Source organism: Pseudopipra pipra, chromosome 1 (genome assembly GCF_036250125.1).
Source record: "Pseudopipra pipra isolate bDixPip1 chromosome 1, bDixPip1.hap1, whole genome shotgun sequence".
In the NCBI taxonomy this organism is placed as follows: domain Eukaryota; kingdom Metazoa; phylum Chordata; class Aves; order Passeriformes; family Pipridae; genus Pseudopipra; species Pseudopipra pipra.
In genome coordinates this window covers 24,239,795-24,256,167 of record NC_087549.1, presented here as the reverse complement: position 1 = coordinate 24,256,167, position 16,373 = coordinate 24,239,795, and the positions used below count along the sequence as shown (strand labels likewise).

The following is a 16,373-nucleotide window of genomic DNA, read 5'->3' as shown; positions in this document are numbered from 1 at the left end:
GACTGTGCTGTTACAGCTTCCCTGAACGCCTCAAGCTGCTTTGGTAGGTGATCACTATTTCTAGTTCTTGACGATAGAGACTGTTCTCCTTTACACCAGAATTTTTGGACAATGGTAGCAAAAGCAACTTCAGAGAAGGCATAACTAAAGAAACTTGCTCTGTTTTATCAACGTCACAAACTGCAGCATTTCATTTTTTATTCTTTTACTATGTGGATGGTACTTAAAAAGAAAGAACAGTATTTCAAGCCATGTAATTATAAGATGGCTTCTGATTTGTCCATTGTACCAGAAGTACAGTGCCTTCAAGCCACTAAACATCTAAAGTTATATAACCCTATTATCAGGAAATGCTGTCACCACACCATGCACCTGTACCACCTATTCAGGCAGAATCGGAATATAATGCCTATATATACACATCTCAGTGGAGGAGAAGGGGAACAGAGAAGGACAGACACACACAGAGCCAAAGCACCAGTCAGATAACACCTATAAACTAAGAATCAACTATCCTAGTAACCTTATTATTTCACTGATACACTGGCATCCCTTCCTAATTTCCCTATGCTTAAAGTTCGTCTGTACATACTTTGAAGTACAGTTTTTGTATTTATAGACCTTGAAAAAATAATTATTTCTTTGGCCTGTCAATCAAACATTTCAGATAAACTAGTCATAAACTCTAATCTGGCCTTAAATTAAATACAAATTAGCTATAGAGCAAACAGAAAACCATTTTGAAATGCCTCGATTATGACCTCTGCCATTACAAGCTTTATGATTCTTTTTTATATGTTCACTAAGGGGGGGGGGAGTTTACCATCCCAAAAATTAATGGTATTTTATCAGTAATTACTCTTAAATTCTTTGAGAACAGGTGTTATTTCTAAAAGACATTCTCATGCTTTACTGGCAAAAAAACCTACTAAACTCTCCTGTCTTTCCGGTCTCCAAGTTTGAAATATCCTGTTGTATAGTAGCTGGAAGAACTTTAAAACCAGCAAATGATCTAAAGCTGACTAACTGGAGAAGTTACTTGCATTCATATTTACAACACAGCTTAGTAGTAAAGACACTGGCTTACAAAAATAATCACAATGAGGTTTTCAACATAATGATAATGTCAGAGAAGTTCATTTTGAGGATTCTCATGTCTTTTACCTGCAAAGTCTTCTGGCTCCTTGATCTCTTTCATAGTAGCTATGAAATAAAAGCACAACTCTGTGGGTTTTATTTTAATGCCCTTTAAATTTACAGGATTCAAAACCATATGATTCTGAAGCTAATTCCTACCAGACAGCAAAAAACTGAATATTAAATGTTCAAAATTTAAACTTAGCCACTTTTTTTTTTTTTTTTTTTGCTACATACACAGACCTTGCATTTTCATTCAAAATGCTTTTTTCGGGGCACTTAAAATAGAGAATAATATGCAGAGGAAATAAAGCTACACTAATCTTTTAAAAATTACAGAACAAAAAATTCTCTTGATTTTGTTTGCTTGTACTTAACAGTTTATTTGCAAGTTTAGCAATGACGATGATGACTTTACATAAATAAAGCAGTTAAAATTTGACCCACCAGTGAGGGGGATCAACCACAGGCTGCCCAGACAGCTCCGTTCTTGGAGCTATTAAATACTGAAGGCCTTGAGTAACCTGTTCTAACGGACACTGCTTTGAGGAAGGGGTTGGATTAGAGACCTCCCTACTCCATGAATTTATGATTTTTTGTATTTCCCAAGCAAAGGTTAAAAGTTTTCACTGCCAAGTTGCAACTTTGCTGTCCTAGTCTGAGGGGACTAAAATTCATGAAATTCTTCAGTACTCCAAATACTGTCTTGTACAGTTCCAATGTGAACAAAAGTCCTTACCCACACAACCAAAGTTTCCTACTAAGCCTGAATTTTGAACATGCAGCTTTTCCAGGCTAGTTTTTATTTCTTCCTAAAATTTAAATATGGTGGTACCAAACCAATCTAACCAACATATTCTAAATGCTGACATAAGCATTCATTTTATTACAAAAGAAAATAACATAGTTGGTTGTCAGCTTGGTTACCATGACAGATGTTAGTTAAAACTAATCAGAGATTGACCTGGAGTGTATCCAAACATCATCAGCAAGCTAGTATTCACATTATGCAGCATGTGGAGATAAAATGAAGACCACTGAATCAGAATTCTTGATCTGATTTCAACATTCATTTTCTGCCTCAAGGTACTACAGTGAGCAAGAAGAAAACCTGTCCAACTCATTAATACAGACTGAGATCTCTGTAAACTAACTACCTTTTCTTCACTGTGTTGACAAACTGTAACAGTTCACTCTTCCCAGAGGAAGTAGCCAGCATCATTCTCACCAAGACCCACATCTGCTGAGCATAATAGTTGAAACCATTAACTATCCAAGTTTTAAATAGAAGACACACATTTAAATGGCAATTTCCTTTTTATTAAAAAAAATTGCAAAGCCAGCTAATGTGAACAGGAAGCTCTTTTTTCTTTTTTTAACAGAAACGCCTGCAAACACATGAAACCGAATAAAACCTGAAGTTTACACAAAAACAAAACCCAAAAAATAAAAATCATTCATCTTTTAAATTTTAAGCTAACCTCAGTAAGAAGTGTTATTTACTAATGCAGGTAGCACTGAAAATCTTCTATTTGAACCATTTGCGTGGTCAGTCAACCAGCATTTATATTTTTATTTGATGCAAAGACAGAGGACATGGAATTAAAACTAAAAAAACCCCCAAAGCATTACAACTCCATCCCTTTAGACCTTGATGTGTGACTTCCAGTGTCCTACAAACATTTCAACCAAGAGCTAAACAACTGAACTGGGTATTATTTACAACCGTTGATGGAAACTGTTTCTTTTGGATGTTCCAGGAATTAAAAAAAGTTAAAATAACTGTCAATACTGTCAAACCGAGAATGTTTTACTATAGAGCATCTTTTCCTCCTTTACAGCAAGCTCAACTTAACTTTCCGTGGACCAATCGGCCTATCATTCAGTTCATTAATAGCAGCCATAGCCTCCTCATAGTTTGTCATAGCAACAATGGCATCACCAGAAGGTAATCCTTGTTCATTGTACTGCACAGAAACTGACTCTGGAATCACTCTGTAGCCATAGAAAAAATCCAGAATCTCATTAGGAGTAGCTTTAAAAGGTAAATTTTTCAATAGAATAGGAACAACACGTTCAGAACCACCACTGAAATTCGGATCCGGCATAAATCTTCCTTCAGGAAAATTTCCCATTTTATTATTCCCAAACTCCATTCTGCCGAAAGGTTCACTGTCACCACCGAAATCCATGAGGGGTGGTGGACCTCTAAAATCCTTAGGAGGGCCCATGAAGTCCTCAGGGGGGTGTCTAAATTCAGAATGATGCCTAAAGTTCCCGGGGGGACCAAATGAATGCATGGGTGGCCCTTGTGGTGGCCCAGATGGTGAACTGACTGGACGGGAAAGCTCACCTCTGTCATATGGATGTGAATAACCATGCACTTGATTCGGTGCAGATAATGGTACAGATACACCAAACTTCTGCATCTGCTCTTCAGATATAAGTCTTATTAATACCTCTGTTCCCAAAAATGTTTGACGATTTAAATTTTCAGCTTTCATGGCTTGTTCTTCAGATTTAAACTTCACTAGTGCTTCTCCCAGTCCAAGTCCTTTTTCATCATAGAGTAAATAAATATCATCTTCATCAATATCAAATCTTGCAAAGAACTTTTGCACTTCAATTTTTGACACATCAAATGGAAAATTCCTGACATAAACACATATCTTAGGGCTGGAATGACCTTCCCGGTAACTTTTTTCTGATATAGCCTGTCCAGGATGATCTCTGTCTAGTGATCTTTTTCTCTCACAAGAATCGATTATTTTCAACATTGACTTTCTTGAAATTGGAAAAATGTAAACAGGACGATTGAGAAGAACCTTTCTATGACATTCCAAAGCAGCCTGGTATTCTCTCTCACTCCTTAACATCACAAAGGCATCTCTAGTCCTTTTCTGATGCTTATCTGTTAGAATCTTGATCTGTTTGCTGGATATATCCAGATCAGGGAAAAAATCTCTCAAATCTCTCTTCTCCACATTAAAAGATAGATTTCTTAAGTGTATGTAATATTCCTGGCTGGGAGATGAACGAGAACGCGTTCTTTGTCTCCTTGGTGATCTTGAGCGAGAATGCCTCCTTGAATGCATGTAGCCCGAACTTTTTGGAGAAAGGTCTTCACAGAAAAAGTGATCCATTTCATCTGGCACATCCACCGTCCCACCACATTCAATCCACCGTTCCTCCGTAGTTGGACTAATTTCTATAAACCTCTGACCCATGTACTGTCTATGACGTTTAAGTCCTTCCAAGGCATCACCAGGTGTAGCACATTTTACCAAGCAATCACCATTGTTTAAACCATTGCGGTGCTTTATCAGAATCACTCCATCCACACGTATCCCAGAAAGGAAAGCACGTACTTCCACTTCTGTTGCAGCGTAAGGTATACCACGTAGAAATAAGTAACAGTCATCTGGGTTAAATGGGTGAGAATCCTTTCTTAACTGATAGTTTGACTTATGTATACCCATATCACCGTGTCTTGTGCCATTGGTATGGAAACCAGCCTCTAGGCGATTTGGTGGCCCGTAACCAGGTTTTCTTATTCCTTTTGGAGAAGCTGTGACTAAATGTGGCATGTCTCCAACACTTGATGCACCAGAACCATTAGTACCTGTTCTTCTAGAGCTAGACATAGTTTCTCGTCCCCCACGGTCAAATCGTTTCCGGCTCATTTCTATGGTACTCTGCATTTCTGCCTTGCTGCTGAGAAAGAGCTCTACGCGTGAGTCCTTGATAAACCCTCCTGAACAGCTCATGGCACGCCGTGCATCTTCATCTGTTGCAAATATAATAAAAGCCTCCCCAAGCTCTCCTCCAATAATATGCACACCTCCATCAGGAATATTCAATCCCAAGAAGAAACGACGAATATCTGGAGGACCCGCAACAACAGGAAGCCCCTGTAAACGGATGACTACAGCCATGCTGAGCTCAACCCACAGCAAAAATCACCTGCAGACAAAAAGGTACACATGATAGCACGTCTTTAGTACTCAGCTATTACAGTATCTTATCATTTAAGAAGCTAGAGCCGTTTTAATGAATGCCCTTGTCTCAATCGAGAGAGAAGGTATCAAAACACCCACAAGTTCACAAGAACAAGATTAAAACACAGTTCACTGAATGTTGATTAGTCAGAACAATCAGCTACTCCACCAGCACATGTGCACAAATCTATCAATATTCCCTATCCTAAGGGCAACAAAATCCACCTAAGTCATTCCTCACCATCCACAATACCTAAAGAACACATCAAGTCTTTCATGGCATAGTGACTGTATGCCAGAGATCTCTGCCCAGTCCTAAGGAACAAAAAAATCCCGTTTCGTTTTGAACAGGACACTAGTTGATAAAAGGAGAAAGGAAAAAGAATAACTATGTCATTGAAAATGACATAATTCACAAACAGTGATGCCTTTACTGCTTTGACAAGTTGCTCTACCCAGTGATCAGTTCTGTTCAGTAATGTATGTTTTCTCAGCATTCAAAGAAGTTGTCTCTTTGACGTAGTCAGAGTATTAACTGCAGCAGCCACGAGCACTCAGGAGAGCATATCCTAGTTCCCAGCCACAAGTACGTGAGGAAAAAAGGCTGTGTATGTCTTGTCACAATACTCACTGAGAAGTGTTAAGCTTTTGGCAGCTTACCTGTTTCTGCTTTGGAGACCTGATAAATTCTGTAAAATCAACTTAACTGTGGAAAGAAAATGAAACATAATTAATGGCTGATACCTGTACTTTGCTTTACATACTGCGCTACACTGCTGCAGCTCATCCATAGCTGTGGCTACACTAAAGCCAAACATGTTATGAACCCATGTGAAGAACTCCTTCCACGTTCCAAGATGCTATGCACTGCATCTTTGTGTTTCCATTTCAGAAGCAAAAGAAATTCAAAATTTAAGTTGACTTCTGGAAACGATGAAAATACGATGAGATTACTTGGTCATTGGTTGTGCCACACTGAACTGTTGCAGTGAAACAGACTGCCAGTGTATCGAGGGAACAACTCTCAACTGAGTCCTTGAAGGATCCTTAAGTCCATCTCATGATTAAAGGACGTGTCCATTCTTCTGAGATCCACCTGGTTTCAAGGTTCACAAGAGTATGCTACTCACCAGTCCAGCACTACACTTAATGTACACAGTGAAGACCATCAAATGAAAGAGCAAAATATCCAACAAGGACAAACTTTGGAAAGTACCTGAATTTACAAAGCCAACTTCAGTATTTTCCCTGTATCTTTACTGTACTGCACTGCTGTTCACACATAAGAACGAGAAATGCTCTACTACACTGACTTAAACATACCCTGATTTTCAACATTATCTAACATCACAAATAAATAGCACAGTACTCTGAGAACAAACACAAGCTTCTGTAGCAAATTACTGCATCCCTTTAGAATAAACACAACAGCCCAACACTCCAAGCATTTGACAAATCCCTCCTACAAACCAAAACCCTTGCTCAAAGCACCAGATCCTGGTGACAAGTCGTCTATCAGTAACTGTAACTGTCACTCCAACTGAACTTAGCAAAACAAGAACAAAGTCCAAATTCTCTGACTAATGGGTTTTATGTCACTTCTACATCACCACTTTGCAAGCACAACAGAAAACAACTGCCTATTTAGTAACTTCTCTAAAGACCATCTGTTCTCTGTACTTTTGTGGCAAGTCGACTCCAGCCAGCAGCCAAGCACCCACACAGCCAATTGTGCACTCCTTGTCCCCATCAGCAGGACGGGAAAGAAAATAGGAAGAACAAAGTCAAGAGAACTCGTGGGTCAAGTTTCATCAGTGAGGAGAAAAATGCAAAACAAAGAAAATCACTCATTACCTCCTACAGGCTGACTGATGTCCAGCCTCCCTTCAAATAACAACTGCCTTGGGAGTCAAGAAAAAATCCCCTCGGGCAACCAAAACCATCAAAATATTTCTTCCTCTACCTCAGTTTTTGTTGCTGAGCATGACGTTACATGGCACGGAATATCTCTTTGGTGAGTTTGGGTCAGCTGTCCCAGCCATGTCCCCTCTCAGCTTCTCACCTATACTCAGCACACTCGCTGGAGTGGCAGAGTAGGGTAAAGAGATGAAGCCTTGACACTGTGCAAGCACTGTTCAGCCACAGCCCAAAACACTGATGCGTTGTCAACATTCTTTCAGCCACAAATCCAAAACACTGAACTGTATGGGCTGTTGTGAAGAACATTAACTCCGTCCCAGCCAGACCCAGAACTTTACGTCTCTTCTCAACAGATGCACCGGCAGTGCCAAAAAGCATGGAGAATTCAAGGGCAGAATTTTCATACAGCACCGTCGTGTCTTGAAAAACCAAGTCCATTGCCCTGCTACTTCATGATGTATTTAATCTGTAGTACTCCTGGATTTCACAACTCCACATTCTTATCCCAATTTTTAAACATCATTCACAACAGCTCTCCTCCGTATTTCTTTGGTGATAAAGAGCAAGTTCTCCACGATGCACCAGGGGCACAACACACAACCTTCAGCGGAGAAAACTAGACACAGTGATTCCAGATCATGTGATCTCTAAGAAGTCCACAAACAAAAATGCAAGTTCAAATAATAAGTTCTTACTGACTGGATATTAAACAATCAAGCGTGAGTAGAAAGTACAGACAAGCCATCCAACAATTTAAAGTGAATGACCAAAAGCAGTGACTTGTCATGAAAAGTAAGACCAATTCATTAACTCAGCAGAGACTCAGAGAGCAAGGATTTGGAGAACAGATTGACAACTTCATGCCACCAATTTAAAAGCACAGAAGCAAACACAGTTTTATGAAATTTTATATTTAAACAAAGCTGACCAGAAAACACTACTATACCTATTCTTCCACAGCCTCGAGAAATTTCAAATACCATTAAAGCCATTAAAATAAACCCACAACTTGTAAACACTGTGGGAAACTAAGCCTGCACTAGACCAGTATTTTAACCACAACGTTCAGAGATTACATTATCTGTATGCAAGCTAGAAACAACATATGCAGAAACACTCTGACTATAAACTGGACCAATGTAAAAATAACCGGTAGATCAGAGGAAGATTTCTTATTCTGTTCTTCAAAATAAGCCTAAACAGTGGAAGCAGGCTGCTGCTAATGGCACTTTGCACATCGCTGGAGGAAGACGCAACTGAGCTCTGTAGCTGGGCCGGCTGGGAGCACCGCTCACTCCGAGCGCCACCGCCGCTGCAGGACCCGGCCGGGCCGGAGCGCGGGGCCGCGGGCGGCAGGACGGGGCACGGGCGAGGGGGACGGGCCGAGGGGAGGCCGCCCCGCGCCACACGCGCCTCGGGCCCAACAGAGCTGGTCGTGCTCCGCCGTCACGGAGAAGCCCGGCCGCCTCTCGGCACCGGGACAGGGCTGAGGGAGTCACCAGGAGCGGGGAAAGGGGGTGGGAAAGCCGGCGGCACGAGGAGGCCGCGGCCCGGGCAGCGGCCGCGCAGCGGTTCCGCGAGAGTCGAACTCCCGAGAACCGGCTCCCGGCGCAAACCCCGCGCCGCCCTCAGCCACACGCCGCACCCGGAGGAGGCGGGCGCTGTCCCTCACGCCATCCATCCACGCACCCACCGGACTGGCGCTCGGACGGACTCCGCAGCTCCCGCACGGCTCCGCCAAGATGGCGCCGCCGCCGCTGCCCCCCCACACCGAGGAGCGGCTGCGCCGCGCGAGCGCTTCCGGGCCGCGAGCCCCGCCGCGCGCCGCGAGCGCGGGGCTGCGCGCGCACCCTGCGGGCGGGGCGGGAAACGCCGCTGCCCCGTGACCCCGCCCCCTCCCGCCTCTGCCGCGCGTGCGCCGCCTCGCGCGCCCCCATTCACCGTGATGCCCGCGCGCGCCGCAGGTAGTGCGCATGCGCCTTGTGGCCCGGGGGCGGCCCTGTGGTCCCGTTTAGATAGCGCTGTATAATGACCAAACTGTGTAATGATAGAGCTGTACAGTACCAGATCGATATACAGAGATCGGTCACACGGCGGGCTGCGGGACTCGGCCACCGTGCTGCGTTGTGCGCTGTGCTCAGGCTCATACCCGCTAGTGCCGCATCCTCCCAGCCTCAGAACTCGGGAGTGGGTTTGCGCTCACCGCTGCTCTGCCAGTAACTTCTAACCCAGCTCGGGCTGGCTTAAGTCTGGGTTTTGGAAGAAAAGGCAGGCAGGGATGGGGGAATGGCAGAGGAGGAGGAAAGGCTGTGTAAAGGGAAGGGCAGAGGCAGGATTGTTGGGCAGGTGAGGTAGTTATTTTATCCTAGTGTTTATCCCACCTGCCTTTATGTATTCTCCCCTGTATTTCTACGCTTATTCAGCACTTGTCTGCTCCATTTTACATAGACAAATAATAAAAAAAAAAATTTATTTTTGGTAGATTCACCTAGTAATGTTGCCGATTTTAGGAGCTCTCTAAACACACACAATATAGTTTAGAAAGGAGACATTGCTTATCCTGCACAGGATGCAAGGTGGAGGTTTCCACAAATCAAGCACACCAAGGGGTAAAAAACTAACATCTTTTAGATAGTAAAATTTACATGAACTTCAGCCTGGGGACAGATAATTCGACTTGAAAATATCAGTAACTCAAGCTTTTAAAGCCTTGTTGAGCCAGCACAAGAAATCCAATGAGGAATAAAGCATTTGGTGCAATAAGCATATAGGCTTCCAAGCAATGCTAATATCAAGAATTGTAATAGTTAGGCAATTAGCTTGCAGGACAGGGGCGACAAGGAATAATTAATACCCAAGTCATAAAGTACCCTGCAAAGTTTTGGTAACATTTGAAGGAATGGGACAAGCGGCAAAGGGCAGAAACTGTTGCACAGGAAGTTCCACCTGAATATGAGGAAAAACTTGTTTACTGTGTGGGTGACCATGCACTGGAACAGATTGTCCAGAGAGGTTGTGGAGTCTTCCTCGCTGGAGATATTCAAGAACTGTTTGGCCACAATCCTGTGCCATGTGCTCTGGGATGATCCTGTCTGAGCAGAGAGGTTGGACCAAATGACCCACTGTGGTCCCTTCCAACCTGACCCATTCTGTCATTCTGTGGAATGGGAACAAGAACGTCCTGACAAAGGTGAAAGAGGTAAAGGGGAGTTACTTTGGCTGTGTATCCATTCCTCTAGGCATTTTGTGTTTTCACTTTGTTACCAGTTTCCTCTCACAGGGGGGACGTTACAAACAAGTGTTACATTAGTATGATACACCGTTCTAGAGACGAGGTACAGGAAAGCGTAATCCGGGATTCGCCGTGCTCTTGTGTCCTCCTCCTAATCTCCCACAGGACAAACAAACCCCTGTGCAGCCCACACCCTAATCCCGGCTTTGTACCACTCCCTTCCTGCCCACCCCGCGGACGCTTCGCGTACTGCGGCGGCTGGCCCGCGGCGCTCGCCGTAGCGGTGGTGCGCGCCGTGGCCATGGCAGCGGGGGGCCGCGGTGCCGCCGCCGCCGCGCTGCTCATGGCGGTGTCGGTGGCGCTGCCTCCCGCCCGCGCCTTTTCCGTCCCGCTCCAGCGCCCCGCCGCCTGCGCCACCGACCGCTACTTCGACAGCTCCCGCCTGGCCTGCGCGCCCTGCGGAGCCCACCAGCGGCAGAGCGCCGGCGGTGAGCGAGGGGGGAGGCGGCGCTGCCCGGGCCCGGGGCCGATCAGGGCTCGGGCGGCTCCGCGCTGAATCCGACTCCCAGCAGCGGGAGGCGCAAAGTCGGGGCTCAGGCCGTGGCGGTGAAACAGTAGCTCTCAGGGGCGAGTCTGAAGGCAGCGAAAAGCGCCACGATGCCGCAAAGACCCAAGTGGGCGCAGCACAGCTGCGATGTGTCTGAGATACAGCCCTGAGAAACGGCTTTTTAAAGAAAGCCTTTTTAAATAAAACCTTTCTTAATACTCTTTCTTTCCTCAGGCATTTGTATGGTTATGAGTATTTGCGTTTTCGTTGGTAAAATTTCACAGAGCCCTGAAATTACGTTCCTGAACACTTCGGTAACTTCAAACTGCTTGTCAGAGGTTGAATGTGTGAGATGTAGAGATCCTCAGGCTGTGCCCGTGCTGGTCCGAGTCCCACACGGGAGCTTGGAGCAAATACAACACACCTTGACAGTACTAGATGAAAAATCCAGGTAGTCAGTCGCTTTCTTTAGGGGATGAGAGTGGGAGTTCACTGTCGTGTACAGACACAAATTTGAGACTAAGACCCAACAGCATCTCTCTTCAGAGCTGGTACTTCAGTGAGAAGCAGTGATGTGGATGGCTGTTTTCACAACTGCTGTGTAAAAGCTGGTCACCTCTTCACCGCCAATATGACACCCTAAAGAGTAGTCCTATAGTTCACTTACAGAAAAACAAATACCCTGTAATCATTTTCAGATCTTATAATGTGGATGTCTAGATCCATAACTCCCCTTAGGCTGAATCTTTCTCCAAATCAGGGGCTTCAGGGAGAGATAAATTCCAGGTGGAGGTCAAGGGTTTAGTTTTTTTCTTGGAGCATCTGACTGGAGCAATGTAGGTAGGTGACATTTAGCCTGCTCTTTGCATGATGGCTGAATTCCACTTGTGATTGCACAAGTCTGCCCATACACTCCCTCGATAGCTCATCACTGTGGATTCTGCCATCGAGCAATATGCCTACAAATTTAGGTGTTGTCACAGTGAAATCACAACTCAAGGCTCTTCACTGACATAATCCTATTGGTCTTTTTTATAATTATGAGTGGTTCATCCCTTTGACAAATGTTTCTGTGCAACTGATCACATGAGGATGTACTTTGAGGCTATTAAACTTTTCACAGAATTTTACATTATTTTTACATGCACAGTTCAATAAACTTAAGTAATAATAAATACAGTTTATTAGTACATATAATCAGTTTTGGTTTGTAGTATGTGTTCCAAATTATGGTGAGAAGTCTGATAGACTGAAAAGGTTTCTAAAAAAAAAGAGTTGCTGAGGACTAGCAGATGTGCACGATGATGTGCTATGAAAGTAGTATTTCATTTCATACTAAATGTTAGGTATGTTCTGTTAGTTACTAAAAACCATTCAATGTAAAGTTTGATCCCCATGCACAATTTTAAAAGCTTTGCAAATTTAAAACAGCTTCACATATGACAGTTAAATTTTAAAAAACCTTTGAATATAAACATTAAACATATTTTGGTTTTAGGACTGACTTCCTGTGGAAATAGTCAAAACTGTATACAAACATATAATGCTGGTGTTGTAGAGAGAATGGGCTGAGAAAGTCACTGTGGCAAGATTTAGATGGAGAGATTATATCTATTTGGTTTAAAAAAAGAACACAAAAAACACAAGCTCGAGATTCCTGTTGCACCCTGGTGGATCAGTCAGCCTTGTAACACTTTCCTAAAATATCTGTGTATGAATCATAACAGGGACATTTTCAAAAAGCAAGATGATTTTCATCCACATCTCAGGTGTTTTGTGTCTGTCTAATAATCCATATTGATCTCTTGGGAACAACAGCAGTTCTTAGTATTCTGTAAAAAACAGTCAGTTTTATATAGATTAAAAGTGCATTTGCTTTGTTTTTTTCAGGTAGTTCCTGTGTATGTGAGCCAGGATACAGGATGGTTTCCAGTAATGGTGGGTTCTCTGTTACTTGTGAAAAATGCCCAGAAAATATGGTAGGTATTGAACTTTTCATGCTTTACCATAATAATAATAATTTTTTAATTTTAAATTTCATCCTGACTGCAAGTTATTTTTCATTAATTTAAAATACTTTTGCATTATGGTCTTTGCTTGGGAATTTTTAAGACCATACTTACAGGTATTTTTTTCAATTTAGAAGTATTTATAGTAATTCATATATTTAATATGTAGTATTTTTTCTCAATTTAGAAGTGTTTATTATTATGATTTTGCAGGCATTTTTTCATTACAAATTTGACCCTGCAGACAAAATAAGATTTTAAATATTAATTTCCTTCCACTGCTTTTTCTTTCTGCTTTATGTTATTCTTGCCCACACAGCTCTGTAGAATGTCAAAGATAGTTTTCAGTTCATAGGTATCTTATTTGATTATTTATACAAATCCTATTATTGTAATATTTAAGCTGTATCTTTGTAGCCCCAATACTTCTTTTTACTCCAAAATGAGCTGCTACTATTTTGTTACTTTAATTACAAATATCTTTGTAGTTTGGTCAGTTCTTTCTACCATTCTTGACAAATTAAGCTATAATTTTGAGCACTGAGCCAGAGACACCAGGCTTAACCAGCTTTTTCCTGTCATAGTAAATAGAGAAATATTTTTTTGTAGCAAATCAGCTTTTCAGGATGAAGCCTTCCCAAATACTTCTCTTTCTTCAATAACTATAGAACTCTTAAGAGGCCAGCTTAATTGCCTGAGTTGGGTGTTTAATGGGTAATGGGCATTGTAGGTAATTTCCCTCTTCTTTGCATTTACTTGCTAAGTTAGACAAAGACATTGACAAATATTCTTTGGTGATTTGATCATTTGCTATTTCTTTCTCTTTCCTGCACTGGTGGTATTTGTCTTTAATCTACTGGCAAGGCTTTTGAAAAGATAAAATGATGACAGTGGAGAAGGGAGTAACATTTTGGTTTTTATCTGTAGTGCAGTTACTTCATAATATAAAGTAAGTGTGGATGTGAACTGTTTGAGTATGAACAAAATTCCATGCAATTATGTAAGCCGCTTAACTTAGAACTCCTCCATATCCATTACTTTCATATATTTATATGCAAACATGTCTATTATTATGTTTATTTATTTTTCTTTTTCCAGTGTAGGATGTCTATATCTCTTTTTAAACCTTCTACTTTTAATTAACTCTTATCTTCACTAAAGAGTGTGAGCTAACAGGTTCAGAAGAGCTGAATTTCTTTTTAGTCTGTGTCTGCATAGGAATTGCTTTTGCCAGATTGTTTAGCCTTTTATTTGTCTTTAAAAGCTTCATGAACGTTACCAATGTTTTATCTGAACACATTTTCTGTAACTAATGCCTGGATAAGGCCAATTCTTCACAGACATTGAGTGATGTCTATATTTTTGAAAATTGTAATAGTTTTACGTTTTATTTCAGAGCGGAGTTACTCAGGATGGGTGGAATTGTATTACTTGCCCTAAAGGCCTGACTTTGGAAGGAAAATGTAAATGCCCCAATAATGAAATATTAGGTAAAAAATTTATGCAAGTTATGAGATGATAGTACTTATTTTATATATTTGAGTTTACTAAGACATGCTCTTCTGTTAAATAAGAAAGGAAATTTGACGTATGTTTACATATCTGTTGCAAAAATTCAGCTTTCCTCTTGATCTTAATTGTCATTCCTGAAAGACAACAGCTAAATCTGTACCATTGCTCATTGCAATAAAAATTATTATGTAAACATTCCAAAAATGAATACTGATGTATCGCTTCCATTAAGCTTATTGGCACTGGATGGAAGCATTAAAATTAGAATAAAAACAATGTTATGAAGTATATAAAGCAGAAAGGAATTATATATAAGAGTACATGGAAGAGAACAGCCTGAGCAAGCCAAGCAAACTGCTGTGTGTTAGTATCACTGGATTTCCTGCTCCCCTGAGACACACACCTGTATCTGTGCTTTTCTATGCCATACTTCCCCATAACTTTGCTTCTTACTTAGTTGCAGATGACTCTCAGTAGACAGAAGAATAATTTTAATGTTAAAATTAAAACATTAATTAGTGTTTGTGTTAATTATATTTTTGTTTATTTTGCATAGTTAAAACCTAAAAGCAAAGTACAGTTTTCATCAGGAGTGTAAAACATAAGAGCTCCTGGGACCCCTGGTTTTCCTTATTTTCAAAGACATGGCATGGATGTAATTTTTTGAATAAGTATTTTAAATGTCCACTTTAGTTACATTTCTAACAGAGTATGTTGGAGAATCAGTGTTTTCCAGATCATTAATTTTAAATTTCCTAGGAATCTGAAAAACAATGAATACCAGTCTTCTTCCTTAAACTTCATGAGAGTTACAAAATACATTCTGAACTTTTATAGTAAAATGTTGAGAGCAAAGCTGATTCTGTAATTTAACATGCAGGAAGAACATTAGTATTGTCATTTTTTTATTATTTTATTTGATTTGGGTTTTTTTTGTAATTAGACTTGAAATCTCTTGCTAAATGATTTAGTTCCTGGAAGATGCAGTTTTGAAACTTGAGATTTGTGACACTTGCATGAATCATTTCAGATGAAGTTTAATTATTTTTTTCCCAGTAATTTGTAAGCTTGACATTTTGAATTTTTGCTTTTGGTTTGAAATTCGGTTCAGAATTAATAGCAAAAGAACAAAAAAACCACACATGAAATGTTGCCATTCTCACTAAATTTAAACTGCATGTGCATAGCTATACACAGTGTACACATACACACATAGTGGATATTATTTGCAGGTTGTGCTCTTGATTTTTTCAGAATAAACTCTCTGAATTTATTGTAGATCTGCACAGACACTTTATTTTTTCACAGTTTTCTTAATCTGTGTGACAAACTGTGAATCGTGCAATTTTATCACAGTTGCTTTTCTTTTCTACTGAAGTGGAAAGAAGCATCGATGGCATCTTGCTTAACGAAGCATTGTGCATACATTGTAATGGAAGTGAGCAGTCCTTCTCTGCTTCAGATGCATCAGGAAGTAGGTGGGTGTTCTTTGCCTTTTGTGATGATAAATTTGAACGGGTCATGCTCTGTTTAAATGTGGAACGTTCTTGAGGAATAGTCTGTATCTTCGGGATGACAGTTTCGAAGGCAGTGAATTGGAAATCGTCAACTCCATATCAAACTCTGTTTCGTGCTCACTGAAGTCCTTTTATGACCAGCAGCTTGGTTTGTTTGTCTGGCTTTAGTGTGACTGGAAAGCAGGCTTTGAATTGGAAGCAGAAATAGAATTCTTATTTTGATAATTAACCATTTGGTTTGTTTTCTACTTCACTGATAGTAGAAACAAATAGGTAATAACTTTGGAATTTCAGAACTAGGGAAGCCGCTGACACTGTTATTGGGCATGCTATGTAATCAACTTTCACTAAGTAGCAAATCTCATACTTAAGTGCATTTTAAGTGCATTCTTCATGTTTGTGATCCATAGGTGTGTGAGATGTGAAAAAACATTCATCCATGTAAGCAAGTCTTGTGACTGCAGCAGCCCAAACATTCTGGTAAGTAGAATGGTTATTATA

The 16,373-nt window shown here is 41.1% G+C and overlaps 2 protein-coding genes across 8 annotated transcripts in view; one reads left to right on the top strand and one right to left on the bottom strand.

Moving 5' to 3' along the window:
• Window positions 1-2,435: 2,435 nt before the first annotated feature.
• Window positions 2,436-8,870, bottom strand: RBM12B (RNA binding motif protein 12B). Of its 4 annotated transcripts, none has more exons than XM_064648890.1 (3): window positions 8,749-8,870; window positions 5,796-5,841; window positions 2,436-5,100 (listed from the first exon to the last, which is right to left on the bottom strand). In XM_064648890.1, exon 3 carries the CDS (start codon window positions 5,070-5,072, stop codon window positions 2,973-2,975), a length of 2,100 nt encoding a protein of 699 aa, XP_064504960.1. In that variant the 5' UTR covers window positions 5,073-5,100; window positions 5,796-5,841; window positions 8,749-8,870; the 3' UTR covers window positions 2,436-2,972. The 4 variants fall into 4 exon arrangements, with proteins under 4 accessions (XP_064504960.1, XP_064504970.1, XP_064504978.1 ...); XM_064648900.1 differs by having other exon boundaries at window positions 8,745-8,841; XM_064648908.1 differs by having other exon boundaries at window positions 8,701-8,810.
• A 1,689-nt stretch (window positions 8,871-10,559) lies between these two features.
• TMEM67 (transmembrane protein 67) overlaps window positions 10,560-16,373 on the top strand; it is a 47,532-nt gene continuing 41,718 nt past the window's right edge. For all 4 annotated transcript variants that reach the window (XM_064648867.1, XM_064648874.1, XM_064648850.1 and 1 more), the window contains exons 1-5: window positions 10,560-10,775; window positions 12,725-12,813; window positions 14,240-14,333; window positions 15,734-15,833; window positions 16,283-16,352. In XM_064648867.1, the coding sequence (XP_064504937.1) occupies window positions 10,589-10,775; window positions 12,725-12,813; window positions 14,240-14,333; window positions 15,734-15,833; window positions 16,283-16,352 (540 nt within the window). In that variant the 5' untranslated portion in view covers window positions 10,560-10,588. The remainder of the gene's footprint in view (window positions 10,776-12,724; window positions 12,814-14,239; window positions 14,334-15,733; window positions 15,834-16,282; window positions 16,353-16,373) is intronic.

Bases quoted from the DNA above. Each gene is read 5' to 3' on its own strand.
- RBM12B (XM_064648890.1), bottom strand. From the start codon at position 5,072: ATGGCTGTAGTCATCCGTTTACAGGGGCTTCCTGTTGTTGCGGGTCCT.